Genomic DNA, 27,526 nt, shown 5'->3' with positions numbered 1-27,526 from the left:
CGATGACCGTCATACATTTGTTTTTTTCTGCTGTTTTTTTCTGTTTGCGTCACTCATTTTACAAAATGGAAAACTTAAAGTATCGCATTATTTACGAGTACGAGTTCCGCCGTGGCACTAGTTCTGCGGAAACGACTCGAAGGGTAAATGATGTGTATGGCGGTCATGTTGCAAAAGAAAACACAGTTCGTTTTTGGTTCCAACGTTTTCGTTCTGGAAATTTCGACCTGCAGAACAAGCCCCGTGGACGGACTGAGACCCAAGTTGATAATGAAGTATTGAAGGCTATTGTGGAAGCCGATCCATCGCAAACCACGTCCGAGTTAGGCTGCGGTGTTAGTGATAAAACTGTTTTAATTCACTTGAAGCAGATTGGGAAGATTCAAAAGCTTGAAAGGTGGGTACCTCACGAATTGACTGAAGCAAACCGGCAAACGCGCGTCGACTGCTGCGTTACATTACTGAACCGGCATAATAATGAAGGTATTTTGAATCGAATCATTACGATAATCGGAAGCGCTCAGCGCAATGGTTGGATCCTGGCCAGCCAGCCAAATCCTGCTCCAAGCGAAAATTAACCCCAAAAAAGTTACTTGTAAGCGTTTGGTGGACTAGTGCCGGTATTGTTCATTGCAGTTTTTTTCAAATCTGGCCAGACTATTACGGCTGATGTCTATTGTCAGCAATTGCAAACCATGATGGAAAAGCTAGCGGCTAAACAACCTAGGCTGGCCAAACGCCACTGCTACTTCACGACAACCCTAGACCACACACTGAACAACAGACGGCTACCAAATTAGAAGAGCTTCAATTAGAATGTCTAAGACATCCTCCATACTCCCCGAACCTTGCTCCAACAGATTACCACTTTTTTCGAAATTTGGACAACTTCTTGCAAGGGAAAAAATTTAACTCTGATGGGGCAGTCCAAATCGCCTTCACAGATTTTATTGATTCCCGTCCGACTGTTTTTTTTTACTAAAGGGATCAATGAACTACCTATGAGATGGCAAAAGTGCATAGAAAACAATGGTTCATACTTTGATTAATTAAATATATTATATTTAAAAAAAATCGACTTTTTGTTACTCCCATACAAAACGCCAATTTCATATGTAAGGACCTAATACATACAGTCAAAACCGTTTACCACGACATCGTTTAGAACAACATACTGGTTAAATTGAACAAAATCGTAGGTCACGGCTGAATTATTAACAACGTCATCGGCTGTTACGACTAACGGTTTTCACGACCAAATATGAGTAGTCCCTTCGATGTCGTTGTAACTGATTATGACTGTATATATATAATATTGTTTATTGTTTTTTTTAAATGTATCATTGATATTTTTATAATTATCAATTACACAAAAGAGCAGTGTTGGCCTAGTGGCTTCAGCATGCGACTCTCATCCTTGAGGTCGTAGGTCCAAAAAGTCGACGGCATGCGCCAGGCACAGAAGGCTGATCACCTACTTGCCTTTTCGATTAACAAATGATCATGAAACAGATTCAGAATCTGATGCCCAGACCTAAAAAGTTCGTAGCGCCATTGATTCATTTTATTTTATCAATTACACAAAAGTTTATTGATAAATTGTATGGTACTTTAGAATTTTGAAATTCGAATTCTCATTATATACCTGCGGTATAAACACGTTAATTTTAAGCGTATCGGCCAGACTTGATTAATGTTCAGCAATGAAAGGCTAGTTAATATCCGTACACATGTTTCCGGTGGTTAAAGAGATCTTATATATATTTCAACGATAATTTAACTATTATTTTTATAATCAAGTCCGTGGCTTGCACTTCGTTGTTTCTTGTTCACACTGCTAAGAAAGGGAACTCCCTCCCTGCGTCAGTTTTTGTGAACATAACGCAGCTACAAGGGATGGTAAATAGACATCTTTTAAGCAAGCGTGACCTACCACTTTAGCCTGTATCTAAATGCCTATGATTATGCCTATGAGTCAATTACCACTTGCTCTATAACTAAACGATTCATAGCAGGTATAGAAGGTTGACAAATGGTGTCTAAGCTGCTATAAAGAGACAGGTATAAATATGAGAATTTGACTTTCGGTCGCATTTCAATTTCTCTGCTAAGTCATCTATAAAATCAAACATACTACGTGTTTAAATTGTATTCCCGCATGAAGCCGGTTGCACCCTTCCCGTCACTTACGTCAACATGACAGGTTGACAACTGACATATTAGGCGTAATGTTTGTGTTTTGACGTATGTGGAATGTCTTAGGGCGAGACTGAAGGGGATGGAGACAGGTTCAAGAATCTTCTAACATTAACATTTTCCCATAGTCAGAAAAAAACTTAAGTTCTTGCCTCTAATATTCTAATAAACTTCATTAAAATTAAATTTGAGGTCATGTACAGAGGTGATAAAGAGACAGTTATTAAAACATAATTATATCTTGACTAACTTTGTTGAAAGAAATAAGTACTCAGTTAGCAACGAAGTGACTTTCATTTCTTTAATTAAACCCATATTTCTCTTTACTACATTTATAAGCTGTTTAATAAGGTTCTTAATAAACAGTTTCTCTAAGGAATTTCGCACTTTCTCATAAGAAACATAACATCACACGTGTCTTAAGCCCTTCTTCATATACGTACAATAATTATATTTATTTCCAATACATGAATATTTACAATATTCTTAACCTACGTAGTAATAATAATAATTTAAAATTTATAAACAACATATTAAAAGAAATCTTGGTCCCTGTTAATCCTGGCAGCATTCTCGCTGTATTGCGATACTTATTCGTTGAGAAAGTAAAGCACCAGCTATGAGGTCACCGGTGCACTTGAACCCCACGGCCCAAGAGTCTCTACTCTAAAGGAAACAAAATCAATGTTGGCTGGTTTATATATAATAATGAATGGTTATAAAATAATTAACAACTCAAACATGAAATTTATATACACAGTCTGTCTCTATTCTATACAGTCAAAAAGTAGGTACTTACTAAAAATACTTCACTAAAGTCAAAGTCAAAAATCATTTATTCATATAGGTAACACAATATACACTTATGAACGACAGCGACAAATATACATTAAATGCTTCTAATTTTACATTTACTGCCAGTTCTCAAATCAAGGGCGTGGAAAGGAAGAGAAGAACTGGCAATAAACTCTCCGCCACTTTTTTTAATCGCCAAGTTTTTTTTTGTAATACACAACGTTTGTAAGGAGCTGCAACTATTACACCATGTTCCACATGACATCTTAAGAAATTAAAGACAAAGATTTGTCTCGTCTATCAGCAGTAGGCATGGTGAAATAGGAGTACGCACTTACGTTCTCGTGGAAACAACATCACCGCGCATACAAGAATTCAAGTCCGACCAGTCACCATAAGTAGCACCCGTTCACGAATATCATTATTACTATGCTTTTCATAATCAACATTCTTTAGTTATAATTTTACATAGCTAGACGAGTTACTGGCAGCAGTCGTAGTAAGAGACAGTCTCTTTCTTTTATCAGATGAATTATTAATATGTGTAGTACTCTCTTAAACAAAAGACGATATATAAGAAATTTTTATAATGAATTAGTGCTAGTATGATAACACGAACTCGTGATGCCTAAGAATTCAAGCTAAAAACGAATGAAAATAAAGAAAAACGCTTCCACCATTTAAAATGTTACGCTCTCTGAAAGTCAACATCTCGAGTTTCATATACTTTTTAAGTAAATTAACGAAGGAAACCGAGCGTGACGCGTTTTGTAGATACAAATCAGTTCTGCTTAAAATAAATGACAGAAGCTTAACGTGTTGATTTATAACTGTCCCGATAATCAAGATATGTGTTGAATGTTATGAAAATGGTATAAGTGTAAAAGAGTACAAAGTATACATGTCAGAAGTTAAACTTCTTTGTAAATTAATTATTACTAAGGTTTAAAGCCCCAATAGATGACCATGTTCCAGTATATGTTCGCTCCATTTATTTATATCTATATTAAGTTTACACACTGTATGCTAATGATAATATAAATAAATAAAAAATCTGAACAAGACGTTATGCGACAAAATTGCCATCTAAAGTTCTAATATGTACCTACTAAACATATACATCAACCAATTGCATGTATTTGTTCTACATTTCCCTTACTCTCTTTCGATCTATCTCACTTCTTTACTCTCGCTCCATGGCTATTTGCTTCAAGCTTTCTCACTCTTTCTCAAGCGCTTTTTCCCTTTTCTTCGACAAAAACGCTTCACATCTTCGTTACAATAATATTGTTATTATTGCATTTCATCCATAAAAAAATACCCTGAACACCTAAAGAAGTGATCATCATTTCCCTTGGAAAAGATGTATGGTGTAGATATATTCTCAATCACTGTTATTTATCTCGCTATTTCCTATCAATACTTATGTAGGGTAACATCGTTAGAAAACAATAGTCAACACGCATGACGCAGCCAGTCGCAGATCTATCGTAGAAATAGGTTTAAGCCAAAATTTGTTCCGCGGACATTAGAACATATCAAACAATTATTAATATTATATCACAAGTTTCCGAACTTTAAATAAAGGTTCATATTCTGATTTAAACACTAAGTGCAGGCGTTCAGTTCTACACACAATAATTATATAAGAAAAACCCACTCGAGTCCCCTCCAAGTTGTGAAAGTTACTAATTTAAGAGACTTCCGTGTGTTAGCGGATTTGTGGTCGAAGTGTCAACAGTTCTTTTTTGAAACTACTTCAGAGCTAATTTGTGAAGTTTATGACATCGTCAATATTTTTTTTAGGATGTGTGTCTTTCATGATAGTTTAATTGGTTTAAATATGTAGTATTACAAGTAAAGCATTCTGTCAACGCACACGCGAGGTTTCTGGTATTGAGAGTGTCCAAGGGCGGCGGTATCACTTAACATCAGATGAGCCTCCTGCCCGTTTGCCCTGTTCTATAAAAAAAATTACAAATTAAACATGACTATTTTGTATTATTGTAACTTTTTAACGTCCTCTATTTTATAAGCAATACTAATATGATTGATTGTATTATTAAAGAAGATATCTTCTATCAAATGGTAGATAGGCTATATATCTTTTAATAATAAATATAACTTTTGCTTTAAACTAGTAGGAAACAGTATAAAATGTATCCGCCAATTACAAACAGTTTAGGCCATGTTCGATCCCTTTAACTTCGTTGTGGATAAAACTAGAAACCTGCTTGATATTTAAGATAGATTATTGACAAAGCCGTCGAATTTTAAAACAATGTATAACACAAGGAATACATATTATATTAAATTAGATTCTTTAGTGTGATTGCCAATCTATTTATTTGTAACAAAAGATTTTTAATATTGCGCACACTGTGATATGTTGTTAGGTTAGCTAATTAAGTAACAAGGTAGGCTAACTTGGTGTTTCCGCTTATCATTTCCAAAATATATTTTTTTATGGCTTTTGTTTTATTATTAAATAAACTGTAGTTACACATTAAATCCCAGAGGTGGACACCACTACACAGTACATTCCTTAAATTTAAACACTTAAAAGATAATCTTTAAGGGTTTCTTTGTCTTAATACATAGGATATTATCAGAATAAACAATGGCTATTTCCGATCATATATAAAATTATATTCATTTCTAAAAACCTATACTTAAAAATTCCTAAAAACGCTCCATACAAAATGTATATCTTCATTCATCAAGAATGCTTCTAAGTTGCATCCTCTTCTACCTAAATTTAAGAATTATTCCGGACATTAGTCAGCAGTTTCATTAAGCGAAAAGTAAATCTTGCTGGTCCAGGCTGCGCCAAATGAACTGAGACCAAGATACGTCCAAGACTAATTTTCAATTAAAACTTCATCAAACTTTAACGAAACTAAGCTGCAAGTTAGGAAGTAACGCGGAAAGAAACGATGACTGAGCGATACAGGATTTTTCAATGAAAATATAGTCTAACAGAATATTTTCATATCAACCTGCTTGAAGTAAGACATCCTGCTATTCACATCGCATGAATTCAAGCTAATAATTGTATGATGTGTCTGGCACAGAATTTTCAATATTTTCTAACCAACCTCGCCTTATAATCTTACATAATTAAGCTTCATTTATTGTTTTAAACATTCTTCCATCTTTACATACACACATTTAAAATTGCATGAAGATTTTTTTAAGGACCTCATAGGAGTATAGGCCTCTTCCACCGGGCTCCATATCTCTCTATCTTGAACATTCTCTCAATCTTGCCCACAAACTTCTTTAAGCTTGTCAACCTACCGTGCCAGAGTGCGACCTCTCTTTATTTTCGCTAGCCCTTTCCTTTATAAAGTTAAACTAGCCATCGTTTTAGCGACACTGTATATGATATATTTGTGTTGATTTTGTATATAATTTTAGAATGCAATCATAAACCAAATAATTGCTATCTTAAATCATACCCATAAACACTACATTACATATCACCTGCATTAACCAGCCACTGGAGGCTTTTGTTAAGATTAACCTATAAACTTAATTTTAAAGTGATGTCACGTACGATATTGAGTCATTATAAAATAAATAAATCAATGGCGTTACAACCTTTTAGGTCTGGCCCTCAGATTTCTGTATTTGTTTCATGATCGTTTGTGAATTGAATAGGCAAGTAGGTGATCAGCCTTCTGTGCCTGACACACACCGTCGACTTTTTGGGTCTAAGGCAAGCAGGTTTCCTCACAATTTTTTTTCCTTCACCGTTCGAGCTAATGTTAAATGCGCACATAGAAAGAAAATCCATTGGTGCACTGCCGGGGTCGAACATATGACCTCAGGTATTGACTCATTATACATATTACGAAAGCTTGAAAAGTTAATGTTCCCATAACAAGTTTGTAACTTAGACCAGCTCTTCGATAAAATCTTTGCGAAGGAGCCGCAGGTAGCGCTGCCACCATTAATGTTTATTTAGCCATTAATTGAGAACATTAAACCGAATGATAATTATACTCACGTTTAATGGCTGTTAACTTAATATTCGGGATTACATTTGCGATTCTTACTGCTCAGATTTGACTTCAGACTTTATTATAGCATATGAAGTAGTAGCCATACGCTTTTAGATGCTTAATGGATATCGTACTAAAATTATGTTTATTACTTTCAACTACGCGGTTTAATATTTAGTTTTACCTGCAGCTAATATAACGCTTAAAATTATTCGAAAATAATTATAGGCGGTCTATACTATGTCGTGAGGTTATGTGTCTATGAATATAGATAGTATCTGAAAGTTTGCGAGTTCATTTGTTTAAGAATCAGTTCCTTTGAAAACTCTTGGTGTGCCACTATTCGTGTATATAATATCTAGGTTAAAAATACGGTTAAACGTGGATTCATGTGTATGTAAACAATTTAATAAACATGTGTAACCAATAAATGGCTTTTTTAAACTGTTTTTGTTGAAGCTCTCTGAGCTTGATCTATTTATAAATAACATAAAATGTTTTTAAATCTTACATATCATATATAATTTAATATTGATCTATTAACATTTATATATAACGATTACTCTCTATAAAGTACATTCTGAGATCAAACGCGTCGACACGTGTCCACGATGTCGATCTGTAGTTACAAGTGGGCGACATACGCGAAATTGGATTTTTATCGGATCTCGACAAAACATTGCTATCCGATACTTCAGTCGATATAAGTTTTATTTATTACATTACTTTTAATGGCGTTTTAGATTATGATGCATAGAAGTATGATTGTCCTAATTATATAATAACGTCTTTTCGAAGATAAGCAAATCGAATGCATTTTTAAGATCACATAAAAACGCTCACGTACACACCCTTACACATTACACATTCCCATACACACCTCAACCAAATGTATTTAGTAAATCGTTTTGATTAGTATATAATGTTCCAAATGTTTAATTATTATCTTTAAACAAATACTGTGTATTATCAAGAAACTGTTAAATTAATAAGTGTTCTCTTTTCCGATATGATATCATAACAATTTTCTTCCTCAAATGCTGCAGCTAGTGGATAATTTAGGAAAAAAATGATAAAATATAATATATTAGTTAATAAAAATTGACAAATATTTATAATCATTGATTTATTGATAGTTCATCAACTATATATGGCGCGTTTTCGAACGGAGGCACCGGCTGACCTGAAGTGATGCGGTGACCGCGCGCTCTCCGCCCTCTATCTCGAAAACGGTTCACCGTATAAAAATTTTTTTTAACAAAATTTGTAGAGAATTTTGTATTCTACAATATTGATAATAAATACAAATAGCAAAAAACCCATAGGAAATGAGATATTTCCAAAAAAAGCGCAAAAAACTACATAGGAAATGAGATATTTCCAAAAAAAGCGCAAAGAACCGATTTTTGTGACCTTTGACCTTGAAATTTAATAGTTGCTTACACCCTACCATATGTAGGTTTTGAGACAACTTTTAGGGTGTCAATATACAACTATTTACAGACTTACAGCTGGGTATCTCGAATTCCGAGAATCTTACCTAATTTAAGCTTAAATGACTGGACTATTAGTATTTAACAGCCTACTCTATGACTTAAGGACAATCACAGGGAGTCAAGTATTAAATTAACATAATAAATATCCGCCGTGTGTTTTTTTAAAGATACTGTAACTTAGATTTTAAACCGCCTATAAAGGCTTATGTGTGAGGAAATATGAGAGTTTTGCTTTAATTATTAGGTGTTTAATTAGTATTTTTTATTTTGTTACAGCGCGAGGGGGCTGCGCGCAACGATGCGGAACGTGAGCGTCGAGCGCGCGGCGACTGGGAGGCGCGGGCCCGAGCTGCCGAAGCGGACGTCGCTCGGCTCGCCGGCAAGCTGCACGCTGCTCAGCGAGAGATTGTCAGGTTGGTACATGAGCATATTATAGATACCACATCCGAAAGGACAGATAGAGATCGGAAAACGAAAAAGTATGCTCAATGGTAAAGCCTATATTCAGATCGTGTGGCCAGCTAGGGTCTATTGTGAATATATAATTGTAAACCCGAAGACAAGTAATCCGCGAAAACAGAGGACACCGTGGTAATACAAAAAAAAAACTAAGTTATTATCTCCAAATATAATAAGATCCTGTTCCAGAAGCTTTAGGGTGAAAGCAATTATAAATAAATAAAATATATATATACAGTCGAAATATTTCTCTTATATTGTTTAGAATATATTTTCAGTATTTAGCGTACAATAATTTTAATACCACACGTTATTCCGGTCTAATATGTGTTTATAACTACTCAGGAATGACTCTGTAGTAAAGGTATGAAAATACAATACGTACTCTTAACTTGCTTGAGGCTGACTTCATGATCAAAGGGCTCATCAACGACACACAGCGATGACAGATTAAAAGTGTAAAGTAGTTACACAGAAAATGGGTTACGCAATGCGACAGAAAATGTGTTTGTAGAGGCTTTTTTTGTTAACAGAGTACTTACTAATAAATTTTTGTGATTAAAAAGGTTACAGTAAAGAATTTTGTTGTCTTATTAAGAGGACGTGTTATAATATTGTGATTGTAATATGTTTTCAGTCAACTATACTAAGATTTTAATGTTAAGTTGGGCCTTTTTTTTAATAAGAATGTACATAAGTACTTAGTTACTAATATAAATACATTTTGAGTTAATATGACACTTTATAGTTTAAGTTTGACTCCCGTATCTCAAAATCCATTACATTGGCTGAGAGCCTACTGTGAATCCATACCTTTAAGGTCTAGAAAGGAAGCAGTGTCATCCAAGTTCTTAAAAAAATATTCTGAACCTCGACGTAGTTTAAACCCCTATTTCTATATACCCAAGCCACGCTTGTTCGTACGGAAGAAGCATATCTGAGAAAAAAACATCTTAGATGCTTTGAAGTCAAAGCACTGAAGAAAACTTATTCACATATATTACACAGGTATTTTATAAACACATTTAATTTTTTCTCCAATCATAATAGTTATAAATTGTATGTGGTAGACTCACAGGACATGATTATGGCTCGAAATAATAAAAATCGTGTATAAATTGCGTTTTTTTATGCCGACCTAGACTACACTGGTTTTTTCTACACAATACAAGTCATTGCACTCTTAAATAGCGTCTTTACTAAGGTGCTTATTTCATCTTCTCTAAGTAGCTAATTTAATACTTCAAAACAAGGCAATTATTTGCTGAAAACTATAAAAGGGTGTACCTTGTTGTACTGTAACAATTGTTACGAAAAATTCTTGTGTAACATTTGCAATGGTGAAATTCGTTATCTACGCATATATATATATATCAATTACTTATAGCTAAAAGTCTTCTATACGTACCTACTGCTCGCCTATTTGCTTCTTTGAATGCCAGTGAATAGTCTATCTTGCTTGTACAACTTAATAACTAACATCGATAAAAATATTTATGTGTTTTACAAGTCTGCCAAGTTACCGTAACCTTGTTTATCATGCTCCTAATGAGGTATATGTTTTCATTTAGTTTAAGTTATTAATATTATTTTTATTTTGTTTTTATATTTTGAGTTTTTAAATTTTTTTTATTGTGTTTCGTTTGTTTTAATTTTCTCCTTTGATAGATGACTTATGTTCTAATATAATTGACGTGTATGCGTGTTAAATTTGTGATAACATATTTTCTTGTATATTTTACACATTGTTTTAGAATGTATAAATTAATTAATTAATGTTCGTATGTCTCGCTAAAACTCGAAAATGACTTGACAGATTTGGCTAATTATGATCTGAAAATATTTAAGGAATTCCGTGGAAAGTGGTTAACATAAACGCAAAGAAAAATACTATAAACGACAATTGAATTTTCCAATAAAATCTATTTGCATCTGGAATGTTGACTTTTGTTTTTGGAAATAAAAAAATACCACTTCAGACATTTTCTCTTTGGTCTGTTAATTTTTGACACAAATATGTAGGTGACACACAGTTCACCGTGTCATTAATCTCCACGTTGTTAAAGAATAAACATTATATACTAAGCTAGCCATTTCGTAGGAGCCGGCGTTTGGTGTAACGCTATAAAACCGGTATTACAATACGTCAATTCAAAGTTTCCAATAAAGTTACGGGATTCAGCATCCATTCTCAGATGAACCCGTAAAACGTGTCGGGACCGTCTTATCGAATTACGAGGGTTATGAAATCTAGTGCCAATATACTTTTGTACTATCGCCTGGGAACACGACAAGTCCCAATAGAGAATAACTGCCGTGGTGTGGTTAGCCTGGAGTGGATTGAAAAAAATATTATAATTCGTTATAGTATTAATTTTATTTGCGTATTTACCATAAATATACTATTATTATAATTAAGGAAGAATGTTAATAAAAATAATATCTGGAACAGGAGATCGGTCGAACTCAGCATTGTCCTTAGAGAGGCTTGTAAAGTCACAAGTGTCATTCTGCGGTCACTGACCCTTTGAGGGCCATCAATCTAGTTTTATCCTTCGATATTGCATTTTGAGGTTATGCTAATTAACTTTTGAATTTTAATGACGTCATTATTAGTTTTAAGTTTTTGATATATTGTTAAACATTTGATTATTAATGTCCAGGAAATAAGCACGTTTGACAGTTTATTTCGTTTGATTGTGATTGGTCAGACGAATCTGTCATGTCACTTGGTTTATGTTCCATATTTAAAATTAAAAGTAGTGTTGGCCTAGTGGTTACAGCGTGCAACTCTTATCCATGAAGTCCTAAGTTCCCTACACTAATGGGTATTCTGTCTATGTGCTAAATCATGCTCGTACGGTGAAGGAAAACATCACGAGGAGACCGTCGTAAATTAGACAGGCGGATTATCTATATCAAATAAAAAAAATATCAGTGAAACGGATGCAATCTGAGGCCCAGATACTTTATAAGTTGTAGCCACTGGATTAAATTTAAAAAAATTATATATATATATTTTTTAATTTTGTCCTGTTCACTGTTTACATAAGTTTAAATTGCTTTGTTTTGTTTCATACAAAGCAATTTAAACTTAACAAGAGGCAGGGCAGGGCTGGCAAAATGCCACGGGGCCCCGGCCCAAGAGGGCTCCTGACCAAGAGGCTGCGAGCTCAAAACTATTTTTTTACATTCTATCTGAGAATTTTATTTTATTTGAAAAGTATATTTTTATAAGTTCTGCTTGAAATCCAAAGTGAGACAACTAAAGACCATAAAACAATTTCAAGTAGATCGTTAATCATTAAACCAACCTAAACAAAAAGATGTTAATTCACGTTGAATTTGAAAACGGATATTGTAACCCTAAGGGATCTTAAAAGATTGTGATTATAGATTTTTGCTAGAAAAACATTACAATATTATTAAACTGAGTACAACGTAACGGTTTTTACTGATAGGGCCCCATCAAAAAATACCACGGGCCCCCTTGGCTTGGCCCTGGGGTCTTATATATTGCATATCTTGAGCTTGCCTTGTCTATTTTTTCTTACATTGGTTGCCTGGAAGAGATCGCTCGAAAGCGATAAGCGAGAAAGGTTATCCCTTCCTTTTCAGTCGACTGCATTATATTTCTGTATGCAATGGAGTGTTAATAAATAATGTAGGTAAATAAATAGTTTAACATAGTCAATATTAACTACTTTCATACATATCTATATCTCATACATAGATATATGTCAATGAAACATCTGAATATAATAACCATCCATAAATAGCACGTTTATGATACTTTAATACGCCAATAAAATCGAGGGTTGATATCGGCTTAATTGGCACGTAATTGGCTCCTACACGTATTTCGTGACATTGACTATTCATTACGGGTATAAAGCTTTATTGGTATATTTGTAATTATATTTCCGGAAAGAAATCTTTTGTTTGATCGAGATTTTACCCGCAAATGTGATTGATTTTAAATTTAAAACCTTTTACTAGACTATTAAAAACGTCATATTTGGCGGGTATTGTGGCGTATGTAACCGGCTTTGCGGTCGGCAATCGCTCGGGAAAATCGCAGTGCGGCTTTTCAAAGTGAATTCGATTTTGGAACACTTTCGTACAATTAACAAAGTTCCATTATCAAATTTACGGCTCCTGTGCAATCGGCGATGTCATTGGATAGCGATAAGCTTCCGATTGGCCGATGGATCGTTCGAATTTCGAAGTTCCACGGTTCCTTTAAGGGACCGTTATAGATTTGACCCAATTCTCAAGGGTTTTAAGGAAATAGATTTTTTCTCGGCAGATAAATTTATGGTGATACGTCATTGAGAAGGTTTAAGTATTCTGTCAAGTTTGTAAGTAGTACGCTTTTCAGTTACTCCAGGAAGACCAGTGGGAGTGATGAAATGTCGTTTTTGATTTATCATTAACATTTTTTATTTATCATATTACACTACAGCAGTTTACACTTAATCCAGCATCAAAAAAACGGATTTTTTCAAGTGTGATATGCATTGCTGTTCGGTTATTAGCTTTGGTTTAATTGTTGCGTGGCATGTAACACGAGGTGCGAGTTTGATCCTCGGTGAAACAATAATTCTATTTAGAAGCCATTGAAGGCTCACATACTTTTCCTAATAACACTCAATCAAACAGACAAAAGGACTGCCAATGACAATAGTGCATTGTATGTTTGAGTATACAATGCTACGTTTTCCTGATAAAAGTTATCTTAGGCAAGTCGTAGTAAATCTTATATATATTAATGTCTCCTATTTGATATATGTGTCACCGTAAAATTATATTTTTTTACTATATGAGTCTCCTATTTGATATATACGTCACCATATTTTTATTTCTTTTACTATTCTACTATAAAGCCGACCAATCAGGGACAGCCTTCGGGCAGTTGACAATTTAAAGATTTAATTTGACGGTTTCATTTCGATAGATTATAATCTACCGAATAATACGTTAAATTCTAAGCAGTATGTTAAGGTTCACAACCTTTCGACAGTTCACAATCTCGCGAGATAGATTACCCTAACGGTATTAACAATTTTACGGTGACATATAACGCATTTTGTAACTCAGAATATGTTTTTTATAGTTTCCGTATTACGAATATCAAAGTGAAGAAGTAATTAATGTAGCAGAACCCCAAATATATTTGAAACACGCCCATCAAAGATCCTGGGAACCGCCATCTGTCGGCCCTAAAGCGAAACTCGGAAAATAAATTCAATTCGTCAAATATTTCACGGGGATAAAACGATTACTGAGGTCTGACAGTGTTTTTGTTTACAGTAGACTTCATATTTTTATTTACTTATAATTAAAGAACAAATTTTACTTATTGAATTTTTGTTTTAACAATCAAATATACAGTATTTACTTAAATATTTAAGTTGGCGTCTGGTAGATAGTACCAGTGACCCTACGGCTGGTGTTTTCCTCACTCAAGAAATAAGTATCGAAATACAGCGTGGAAATGCTGCCAGCGTTAAAGATTCACTGCCACAGGGACCAAATTTATTTTTATTATTACTAGTTAATAAAGTTTTACCTATTTGCATTTCAAAAATATCTGTTCTTCTCTGAGATACTACCTCCAACTGTTCAAAGTCACATTGTACTCCTTCCTCAAAGGTACTAGCCAGTGTCCATGGGCTGTGCTGACTGCCATTTTTGGGCGTCCCGTATTCTATAAAAATACCAACATATGGAAAAATTTCCTATTCTATTATTTTCCGGAAGCTAGTCTAATTTTCTTTATCCAGCTTTTCTCTCGACAAAAACCTTCCTCACAGTTCACGGAATATATTTTAAAAAAATACTCGAATTGATCAAGTCGTCTTCAAGATTGGTGAATAAGATAAACAACATCTTTTGCGATTTATTTTTATTTATATTCATTTTCCATATATCACAAAACAGGACAAAATAATGCCTTATGGGTTCTTACTCACGTACTTATAATATGCAACATAAAACAAATGTCTTATTAATCCTAATTGATATGAACTTATTTTCCAGTTAAATTAGTTAGACTAAGGAGATTAAAAGGAACTTAGGAAAAGTCGTTATTATATTTTCCATTTGAATGTTGCTTCTGACAATATACCGGCTTATAACAAAAGACGCCACAGAATAATAAAAATCCAGTGAAAAATCACCACAATCGTAAATAAAATGCGCAATCAGTAAGCCCCTCACGTAGAGCGTGCGGTAGGCCCGGGTTCGACTCCCAGGGGGCAGCCTCTCATTTGTATGGCGATCCCGACGTAAACAAACGCAGTGATAAAGCATCTACTTTATTTGTGAACACTTGCTTTCACTTACGAGCGTTTTAAATATAGAATATTTTTAACTTGCTTTTCGGTTGATTTAAAATTATTTTCCATTACGACTTTAAATGGAAACGGCTTTTAGTTTTCCATTAGTATCTCTTATATATAATCTCTTTTATAATCTTTACACTTTATAAGAAAAGGGTATTCGTAATAGGTATAATGGGATTTCAATTATTTACCAACTTATTTGTATGAATAACAGTCAAAGTGTTTTATTTCCTTATGTACATATTATAAAGATAGTAAGTAATAAATATAAATATTATCTACCTTTGCCCCGCATAACCAGTACCTGACGCAACGCCATTATAAAAGGAAGCGGACAACAGATAGCTTTGATCGGATACCTCATATCGGACCGGTCAAATTCTCAACTACTAATAAGTCTATAATGTACATTATTCGTCTGTAATATACATATATCGGAACGATTAAGTAATATTTAGTTAAGTCTGAATTATTATAGTAATTTTAATATATCTCGTTTTTTGGGTTTCACCGTTGGCCCTCACTTAATTATAAGTATATATATATCTTAAGTGAATCATTTGAAATATCTACTGAAATTAAAATAATAATTGAACTACTGTACTACTACTGTTAAATGTATACATTTACATATTTGTGAGATAGGGTAAAAGCATATAATGAAAAAAATAAGCTTATATTATAACGATACAATATTATTAAAATGCCTTGTTTCCATATAAGTCCAATAAATAATTTCACATAAATATTCAATCTATTATCCACGGATTCCAATCAAGACATAATTAAGTCTTACACAACGTGCCCAACTTCCCAAAAATATCTTACAGTATTAACCATGAACTAAAGCTTGGGATCCGACGTAATCCCGGCTTGTCTATTCCCGTCTCACCCTCGATCGTAAAACATAAATATTACATCGTAAATAAAGAATATCTCATTATAGATCTTATTGTGATCGATGTAATGACTGTTTTCCAGTGATTACACTGAACATCGAAGAATTGTTGTTTTGTAACTATGATCACAATTCAGATGATTTAATATGTTAAGGTTCTGTTTCTAAAATGAAAGCTTTATGGTACAAATTAAAAAAGCTATTGAATTGCGCTTTAACACTTGTTGCCATCACTACTGTGTAGAATCACGTGCCTATAGGAGTATTTCCGAATCAATTCGACTAAGAAATTTCGAGAGAAGTCCCTAAACTGTAAGAACGTTTTTTGTTAGTTGTAAGCCATAAGCTCTGCGTAGTTCCAGGATAAATGTATTGTTTATAAAGTCCCATCTGTTATAATAAATATTTACCTAACTTAAATGTTGTTGGATCTCCTCGTACTACATTAGCCTACGTTTTTAGCTGGGAAGAAACATTCACGTATCGAAAAATAATCTTTTATTCAGTTGTTTTTCGTGGCTATTTCTTCTAAGATCAAAGCGTTATCTTGATCATATTACCTTAGTATACGTGAGGAAATACAAGTACAATTAAAGAGCTGTATCAGCTTAGTAGCTTCAACGTGCAACTCTCACTCGTGATGTCGTCGTTTTGATCCCCGGTTATTCACTAATGGACTTTCTTTCTATATACGCATTTAGCGTTCTTTCGAACTGTGAATGAAAATATTGTAAGGAACCGCGTTTGCCCCAAAAAGTAGGCGTGTGTCAGACTATTAGATTGATAAATGATCATGAAACAGACACAAAAATCTGAGGCCCAGACCTAAAAAGGTTGTAGCTTACTTAGTCACTGATTTATTTATTTTTTATTTTATACGTGATTAATTAAAAAATTTGGACTTTACCTGTCAACCCATTAAAATAAATTTGATAAATTTGACTGTCACATTAGATTGTGATTATAGGCCTTAAAACATAGCTAAACAATTTTACACAGTCCTCTCTGTTAACCAAACAGTCTCGCGTAATAAAAATGTCAGCTGTCAACTTGACAGGACTGACACGGCCCGCGCTTTGCACTCGCGTAAAAATAATCAGACATCCGACACCTCCCTACTTGAACACCCTTTGCAATATAATACTTAGAAATATAAACCTCTGATTTTGCGATAATTAAAAACTGATAATGAGGATTTAATGAATTCAAATATAGGTATAATGGTCAAAGCATTAAAATGAGGGATGGTTCGTGTACCAAAACTATATTGCTAATAGATAAACATTAAATAAAAGTATAGTTTTCAGATGCGTTTAATCTTCAAAAGTACAAAATCAAATTTTGAACAAACTTCTTGTTGCATTGTCCCAGAACAAAGCAACGAGAACTTTTAAAACATAATTGTCAAAAGTCTCTTATTTGTAACCAAATCTCTTAAGACGATAAAATTAAGTTGTTATTGCAATTCGATGCGTCACAATAATGACGTCTCACCCTCAGCTGTTTTATTTGAAAGTTGACACTGACGATTTCAACCCCTGTTTTTGTTCAGGAAAAAAATAATTTTGTCTTCCGGAATGCTTGTTCAGTCTCGCTTCTAGAGGTATGCAAGTGTTGTTATATAACGGGACATGAAGGTAAGGTACTTTTGTTCTAGGTTATATCAGTTACATTATAACAGCTATAGATTTGTGAACAAAACCTTGACGACAGAGTAGCGAAGAATTTCTTGTCAACTGCCCGTAAATTCAAATTTAGAATCATTTAATTTTTTATTGTTACAAGTGTTCTCTATCAATAAAAAATATTATGGATATTTGACCTTTTTTCTTTATGCATTTTCGCACAGAGCTCATTAAACACGGGAAATGCTTGGGGTCGCATTGGCATTCTACCAAAAGACTTCGTTACTAGCAGCTACAGAAACAATCTTCCCTTACATTCGCATCACCTTACAGATGTTTAGTTACAGTGGGGATGCAATTTCTTGCACCCAACGCGTGATTCGCCGGTATGTTCTCACTTGCAAGGCAATGAGGTACTTCTTTACATCTTGCAGATTTGTGTCCCGCTTTTCCGCACATTTAGCACACATTGCTATGGTCCACAGTGGATTACCAAGACGCAGCGCAGGGGGGAGAGCTCTTTAGATATTTGACCCAAGAAAATTGTACCAATAATGTTTTATGAAAAAAAAAACTTGAGCATAAATGGGACTAGACAGAATTGTATAGAAAATATCGATCGCGCTGTCAAAAACCATCAATAATAGCTTTTAATTTTAAAATAACAAAGTCGTAATTTTCGTTATTAATGTCTTCCACATGTAACTAATACAAATATAATACTAATTACACTTAACTAATTTCACCATTATCTGTACACAGTTGTTTCTAATCTGTTCTTAGTTTAAGTATTTTTATTTAGTAATTTATCTTTAACAACTGCGTACAAATTTAACGATCGCTTTATTTTCGTTCACCCTTAAGTAGTTAAAAGCTTTTAAGTGTACGTTTTAATTGAACTTATTAACTGTTGGTTAAATCTTTCTTACTAATATGGTATAAGTTAAGATTGAGATGTTAACAATCAATTCCTTATGTACTATGAAAGTGATTCAAAAGTTGATTTACTATTGCATCATCGGGTATGTCAAATCAGACTGCAAATGTCAAAAATAATCGAAAACAATATAACTATGAAAATGAGTCGCAAAATTAGTTCAAAGCTCAAAATTCCAAGACAGCTATATTATTTATTTTAACCTTGAACCTTGAAGTTTTATGGAGAGAAAAATTGCACGAAATAAGTGAAAAACCAGTTTTCTTTTCCTTTAATTATGAAGGCGAACAGTCTAGAATAGAAAAAAGTTCCATATGTTGGTATGAAGCTACGAAAAACGTAGGCTAAGTAAAAAATCATTTCAAGCCAAAACGAAGTTGGTGGGTCAGCTAATTAATAATATATATTTGGATATGTCATAACTGGAAACTCCGTGGTTTTATATACAAGCCCCGATGCAAAATAGTTCGTCTAGTATGAAATTTTCTCTGTGAGATTTTTTCTAACTTCATTATTTTAGTATATCTAGTCATGAAAGAATTTCAGTTATGTTAAAATAAACTTTAAAATGTTCCTCAAATTGTGGTTTACTTTTTATTTAACGTGTTTAATGATTTTATCAATATTTACTTTATATATTTTACGCTTTGCACTACTTTCCATACTAGTAGAACTATTTTGCATTGGGCCTTGTATTATTTTACTGGAACCTAGTCCAGTTACACGTAAAACTAACGCTTGGTTGAGCCATAGTCATGATTCATAGACGGGGTACCAAATATTAACACTTTAAATTATTTGTTTATGATCCATGTGCACTTTTTCTTTTTCATTTGTCCTTTTTTTAAATAGTGCAAAAATGATCAGGAATATACTCCTGATCATTTTTGCACTTCTTGCTTAACTTATCTATTTTTTTTCTCTCGTAGTGGTTGCTTGGAAGTGATCACTCGAAAGCGATAAGTCTCCAATTGTCCTCCTTTTTATTTAATTAAGTCAATTGTATTATATTTATGTATGCAACGAAGTGTTAATACATTAACATATTGAACCATTAAGTCGGTGTTTACTTCCTTCGATAAAGCATATTGGCAAATCATTTAAATATCAGTATTCAGGTTTAAATCTGAAGTATGCAATTTTGGAATCTCTAAAAGCTACTTAACTCTTCCTTTATATGCACGTGGTAATTACGGGACGTTTTGTCGACACGTCTTTGTTAGAGAAATGGATACGGACAGTAACGAGGCAGGGAACACGTACCTCTGATGTAAAGCTTTGTTCACGTGCATTAAAAAACGTGGACTGATACCATGTCTGTTACCATAGTAACCATTTGGAACATCGTTACCATGGTAACAAAACAAACCTTCAAGTATAAGGCTCTTCATCGAAACGTCTTCAAGCCCTGCACGGCTGAAAGCAGCCACATTAATTTATTCAATTTTAGCATCCTTAAGACAATATTTTATCACGTGATAACAATCTATCAACTAATTTTTTTTAAATTATAAATGAAATTGTGGTACGTTTTGAATATTTTTGTTTACTACTTTTTGTTACCACTCAATATAACTTTGCTGTGAATGGAAGCCATATCATATCACAGGTTCTTACCTAGTTTGGAAACCAGTCTCCCAATACCTTCTCAACTGTAATCTTGTATGTTGTTGTAAATATTATATGGGAGAAAAAAAACCTGATTTATATGAACGGATAAATCGTTATGATATACGCGTCTTGGGCAGACAGTCGTATTTAAGTCGAATGAAGATCTTATGCTGTTCCAGTAATGTCGAATTTAATATGGCAATAACCACTACCCGCCGGGTCCATATCGTCACTAAAAACTACAGGTTAGTGAACGTTCCCTTAGCTGTTGTTTCAAGGGATAAAGAGATGGTAATGACACGTTGTCATAGTGACTCCTATTGATGTCTTGAGAACAAAGCTTTTGCTGTGATGTATAAAGTTCACCATCCCTAGATCATTATCTATTAGCAAATGTAGCAGTTACGAATATTCACATTTTTGTATTAACAATTCTTCGTATACAAAGTTAATACAAGTAAATGTAACAAGTTTTACACACATACATATCAATAATATGAACATAGAAATTTAAAAAAATTGGATGGCGAGACACTGAACAAGTATTGTAAATGTTTCCTAAAAAGCCTAAGCCGTCTGGCAGTGTGAGTGTCCATGGGTGGCTCTATCACTTAACATTAGATGAGTCAGTTTGACGCCTGTTCTATAAAACAATTTATTAAGAGCATAATAAACAACATTACGATAAAAAGCCTTCCTATTGACGTATGTATGTGTCAATATTGTCATAAATAATTAAATTTTAAAAGCCAAACAATATGATGTACTTAAATTGCTTTGTACAAAATACAATTGATCGTATGATATTTAAATAAGTCATTTAACACAGAAAGAATGAAATAAAATGCATAAATATGGAAAACACTTAAAAGTTATAAACTACAAACTAGTTCTCTCTATATATAAATAACACTGGTTCAAGATGAAAAATATCGACAGGAAACTGACACTCTAAGACCCACATCGAAACAAAATTCTGATTATCTACTTACCTATAAACACGATTAATGAAACGCAAAAATGGGTGACCCAAGTCCCATAGTTATGCGGCTTAAAAATATCAATTTACTATGAACATTATCTTTCATCACGTTAAGTTTTCCCTATTTTTACACCTGAAAAATTTTCTTCAGTAAACCATAGTATTTTGTTTCCGCTCTCAAAGGAATCGTTTTCAAGAAGCACTCAGTAAAATAAACACTCCATGCTTACCTGGGAACCTTAAATTGTAATAAAAATGCATTTATATATATTGAAACAGTTTTCACTGTCTAATAATGTAGGTTCAGCGAGTGTACATTACGGACTTATAATTATATACTAAGTATTCTATAAATATTATTTATTAAAAAGGAAAACACTTGAAAAGATGGGGAGATCATATAAGAAACGTAGCTGCCCCTGTAATATAGTAATTAACCAACTTGCCGATTAATTATTAGTGTTTATAATACCTTTTTATTTATGGACAAGTATAAGTATTTCACAGCAATAAAAGCTGTTGTTATTTTTATTATAGAAATTATAAACAAACGACTTTATTGTGTATAAATCTATAGTTTCAAAACTACTGGACTGAATTCATAAATTATTAAACCAATAAATCCTAATTCATAAAGTCATATACATAGCATTTGTTTCCAAAGTATTAAAAATAATAATCTCTATATAATAATCAATAATTCACTTAAAAAAAGTATGTTTCAAATAGCACAGAATTAGGCCATATAGGCAATGTTATATATAATATAAAGGCCGGCGACGCACCCATTTCCATGTCTCCATGAGTAGCTGTAGCTGCCTTTGATTGTTTGACGCCTATCATATTAAAAAATATTCTCTCGATTATAATATATACTTATATGTCAAATTGTAGATGTTAATATGTGACATTTGTTTGACAAGTTTTGTATCCGTATCACCTCAACGTCCGTCGTTCCACAAATGAGCTTTTTCTAAGGCTGTTTTTGCCACGCACCACCACTATGTGGAACCAGCTGCCCACTGAAGTACCGAACCAATTCGACTTAGGGTTCTTCAAGAGAAGAGCGTACCAATTCTTGAAAGGCCGGCAACGCACTTGCGAGCCTTCTGGCAATGTGAGTGTCCATAGGCCCCGGTATCACTTAAAATCAGGTGAGCCTCCTGCCCAATTGCCTCGTAATACATAAAAAAATAGAAAACATTTATATTTATATCCCATCTTCTCTATAGTCTATGTTGTACTATGTACAAACAAATACGCCCAATTTAAATTGAAGGGGGCGGTGAATTTGCATGCAATTTTACGATATACCCCTAAATAACATAAATCACGAAGACCTATTTAAATTTAAATTCAGTCTATTTGTCTGAAAAATCATAAGGGCGCAGTTACTGCAGGTGCCAAATGCGGGTTGCATTTTATAAATACGTAATTTAGTACATACATAGAATGAGTAATCATATCACAACACAGCCGAATTAGGTATTAATTAGTTAAATGTATTGAGTAATGTACATTCATTTTTTCTTTTGTAAATGTTTAAACCGTTATGTAAATATTATGTATTAAGTATAACTGTTTTTGTTATATATAGACTATGTAATAATTAAATATGTAACGTTTATGTTGATATTAGAAACAGAAACCCTTTTCTACTCAATAAAGCAGCGCAACTTTCATATATGACACTAAATATAACTTTTATTGAACCTTGAACCCTTCAAGTTGAACAAAGGTCACTCAAGATCGATACAGTTCGCGAGACGAGCTCTGAATACTGATGCATTTGTAGTGAACTTGAAGAGAACTTCCTCACGTGAAAAATATGAATTGAATTTTATATCTTCTATTATTTTATGTAGAATAGTATTACGATTTCTGTCGAATGTGATATATCTGTGTATTAAGAGTCAACTTTGCTTTAAAATCATGAAACAGACCCAAAAATTTCGACGGGTTCTGACATCGTCGATTTTCCGTATCTGTTGTTCTTATTTCAATTATTTATCTGTATTTTAATGTTATCAATGCAAATGCCTAGACTTTGTGTCGATTTCACCTAGTGTTGACAAGCTTTTGAATAATTAAATGTAGTGTGTCTGTGAAATACCACTTTGGGTCCCAGTATTGAGACATAACTTATTATGTCAAGTAAACATGTTGCCAGGGATAGCAATTATATTTCTATTAGAAACGACGCGTCAACTTGAAGCGTCTTCAGATCTACTCTTATTACTGCCTCCATGTTCATATTAAAGCAGGTTAATTATTTATTAATATCTGGATTGTATGTGAGATGAGGCTTCATACGAATGTTAAATCATTCAATTTGTCCAGTGGTTTTTAATATACTAATAATAATTTAGGGAATTTAACTATAATGTATTGAAATATATTATAGTTCAATCACACTGGGAGTTTCAAAATTATCACTGATGGTCCCCGGACTACGTTATAATTTCGTAAAACCGTTTTTTATCACAATTCAACTTGTTACTACTTTAAAGTTAGTTAGTTTAATTCTATAACAACTCAATTGAAACAGGTGCAAATGTACGTGAAACTAATTATGGACTTGTAAATTTAGGAATCTCTGCGTAATACCAACTGAAATACCACGATAGAGGGGTGGAAATATTCTAAAAACTTTATGGCGGTATTGTGAAAATAATTTTTAAACGATGAAAGAAAGTTTAGCGTTATTATTCCTGTACATTCGCTATTCTTGTCTACGAAATAATAAGAGCATTCACAAATTGGTGCCTTTTCTAAGCCTCAGTGAAATCCTTTCAATGTGCGCTTCTGGAGGGTATTTGAGAGGGTATTAGGATATTGTAAGCGGTACAGCCTTTGGAGGCTGAGATTGCAAATGGATTGAGTTGGGAGCTAGTTTCCTACTTCTAAATTTGCGTTTATGCATTTATTAAACGCTTTGTTCATGAAATAAACGATCTGTTCTAAAATGAAGCAATGGATTTGATTTTTTAGATTATAATATATCCATATACTCTTGTCTTCATAATTCAAAACTCAGCTTTCGCACAGCCCGGACATACAACGACCAATATTTAAGCCTTGGCTTGTTTGAGATATCGCGGAATATACTTAAAAAAAGTGTTAAGAATATCCATAGCGCAAAATCACCTACATCAGGGGCATATACAACAAACAAACCTTCACGTACACACCCTCACATTTATTCCATCACACAACACAGCCAAATTAGGTATCCGTATTCGTATTATATCCATATCACCTCGACGTCCACCACTATGTGGAACCAGCCAACTGAAGTATTTCCGAACCAATTCGACTTAGGGTCCTTCAAGAAAAGAGCCTACCAATTTTTTAAAGCGAGCGAGCCTTCTGGCAATGGAAGTGTCCATGGGCACTTCAGTTATCATTAGGTGAGCCTCCTGCCCAATTGCCTCCTATTACATACAAAAAGGTATTACTTAATTAAATGTATTGAATATTTTTTATTGTTTTTTTAACTTTTGTAAATGTTTGTACCTTTTTGTAAATATCATGTATTCCATCTTTGGCTATATTTTAGTGTAATTGTTTGTTTATATTTAATTTTTATTTATTTATTACTACTTCGTTGCATTACAATATAAAACTTGAACATAATTAAATTAAAAGGAGGGCAACTGGCGGACTTATCGCTTTCGAGCAATCTCATCCATGCAACCGATGCGAGAACAGAAAATATTTTTTTTGTTAGCTGTAGAAATATGGAATAATTAATAATCAAAACCATTAATAACTATTTATTTAAATGATATTTATGTGGATAATGGTATTATTTGAAATATAAAAATATACGTAGGTATGGAAGTAGTTCCATCAAAAAATTTAGACTATGTAAATTACATAAATTATGATTAAATTGAATATTTTTTTTTTTTGAAATTAATTGTATTTTTTTTTTTAGTTAAATAATGTTTTAGAGTATTATTATCTATATTTTTTCATTTTGCTAAATTTACACCGTTAATAAGGCCTAGTTTAACGTTGGAATTATATCTAAATCTCACTAAGCTAAGCCCTTTGTGCTAGAAGAGGTAAGCTCTAACTCAATTATGACACTAACGTAAATTGGTTTACGTTTTATGCTATTTTTTATTTTTTTGTGTATGAAGACGCTAAGTGAATCATCTTTAAAGTACCAGGGTCGCATAACAGACAAGGAAAGGTTCTTGAAACACGACCGTCACTTAGACAGATATTCCTTTTGGTGATTAAAATGCGATCTTTGACATTAACGCTTAACGTCTACGCCACAAACTTCCAGTTTTAAAGAATATTGAAAAAGATTTATCTGTAGTGTAAGTGGCTCGAGTTTAATATTCACGCGGAAAATGAAATCTTAGTAAATAACTACTAAAATGCGGTTTAATAAGAACTTGGTTATTGCAAAAAGAAATCTAGGAACTGAGTGTCAGCGTTTGAAGTTAACAATCCCATTCGCCTTTGTCTAAGATTCTTCATCATTCACGAGATTAAAATAAATTTGGTATAACCTACAGCGTAGCCCTGTTGTTGACTTTTGAACTGACTTGACTGTTGTGAACTTTCATATTTATATTTCCGCCATTCGTATATATATATTTTTAAATATGTGTCTTTACTGCGACAATGTTCTATAACATTAGGATCTAGCCTAACTTAAGACCAATAAGTAATATAAGTCTATCCTAATTTACTTATACAATATACACTAATTCAAATGGATTCGTCCTTTTCAATCTTCACATAGGCCCGTGGTTTCAAGAAGTTGAATAATAAGCATTCGCTTATATAAATAACAATGTTAACTAATTTCTCATACAAGATTAATATGAAAACAGCCCGTTTATTACAAAACCGCTGCAACACATTTTGCCTTGCACGACGCCACCTTGACAGTTTGCCGCCCATTTTGAAAGTTGACAGTTGAGCCTTAGATGAAGATATTAAATAACAGTGATTTATCACTGTTATAAATCCTATCATATATTAGAATATAGGTAGATAGAAATTAATTTTCACAGAAAATATTAATTTGAGAAATAATTTCATTATCTCTGTCAATAAACTTAGAAAACATCATAATGATGAATAATATACTATTGAAAGTGACATATATATATATATATCCTTAAATCACCGTTTGCATTAGGATCAAACAATGAAATAAAAGAAATTCCTTAGCGAATCTCGAGTGCCATGCATCAAGGGGCCTCTCAGATGAAATAGCGAGACGATCACTGGCCCTAAGGGACAGGGGACTTGTCGTAATCTTGACTATTATTAAAATCATATATCTTGAAGCATGCACCTTTTTTTCAGGGTGCTTAGATGGATTAGGTTAGGTTTTTTTCTGTTTGAAGATATTTGTTTGAGATAAATTGAAAATCCTCTGTAAATAATACTTATGTTTTTATTTACATAGGGTTTTCAAAGTATGTCAAAGTTTTATTTAATTTATTTATAAATTGACGGCATACTTCATACATATATAAAAAAAATGTGTAAAATGTGAGTGTGTAAATATATATTAATGACATGAGGTAGTACACAAATTAATTAGTAAAATCGAATCGAAGAACGTTGGGGTTGAAATATTTTATTCAATAAACAAAACATTAATTTAAACAAAAATGATTAACGAGCAGTGTTGCCCTAGTGGCTTCAGCTTGCGATTCTCTTCCCCAAGGTCGTAGGTTTGATCCCCGGCTGTCCCACCAATGTACTTTCTATGTGCGCATTTAACATTCGAACAAGTGTCAGGCGCAGGAGGCGGATCACCTATTTGCCTATTAGATTGACAAATGGTCATGAAACAGATACACATCTGAGCCCCAGCCTAAAAAGGTTGTAGAGCCACTGTTTTTTTTTTATAAACGTAACGTCTAAATTAAAAATGGTTCTATTACGATTTACTTAATTGTATGCTGTCTAAAGAATTTGTTAAATAATTCCATTGAACTATAAGATTATTATTCGTAGATGTACATTTAGCCAAAAAATAACTCCCTTATATATATGTATATAGACGCACGTGCGATCCTTCTATACAATCGTTACTTATAATCGTTGTCGAAACTAAATTTTAAAATACATAAAGGCACTATGCCTTTAAAAATGTACTTTCCTTCCCCTTGATTACTCGGCAGTAATCTATA

General features: G+C 33.2%; 1 protein-coding gene across 5 annotated transcripts in view; it reads left to right on the top strand.

The window, feature by feature from the left end:
* LOC123708709 overlaps positions 1–27,526 on the top strand; it is a 342,062-nt gene that overhangs the window by 200,576 nt on the left and 113,960 nt on the right. For all 5 annotated transcript variants that reach the window (XM_045659552.1, XM_045659551.1, XM_045659554.1 and 2 more), the window contains one exon: positions 8,771–8,907. In XM_045659552.1, coding sequence (XP_045515508.1) covers positions 8,771–8,907 — 137 coding nt within the window. The remainder of the gene's footprint in view (positions 1–8,770; positions 8,908–27,526) is intronic.

This window comes from Pieris brassicae, chromosome 4, assembly GCF_905147105.1.
Source record: "Pieris brassicae chromosome 4, ilPieBrab1.1, whole genome shotgun sequence".
Lineage (NCBI taxonomy): Eukaryota > Metazoa > Arthropoda > Insecta > Lepidoptera > Pieridae > Pieris > Pieris brassicae.
Note: the sequence above shows the minus strand (reverse complement) of the source record. Positions and strands in the feature narration are given on the sequence as shown.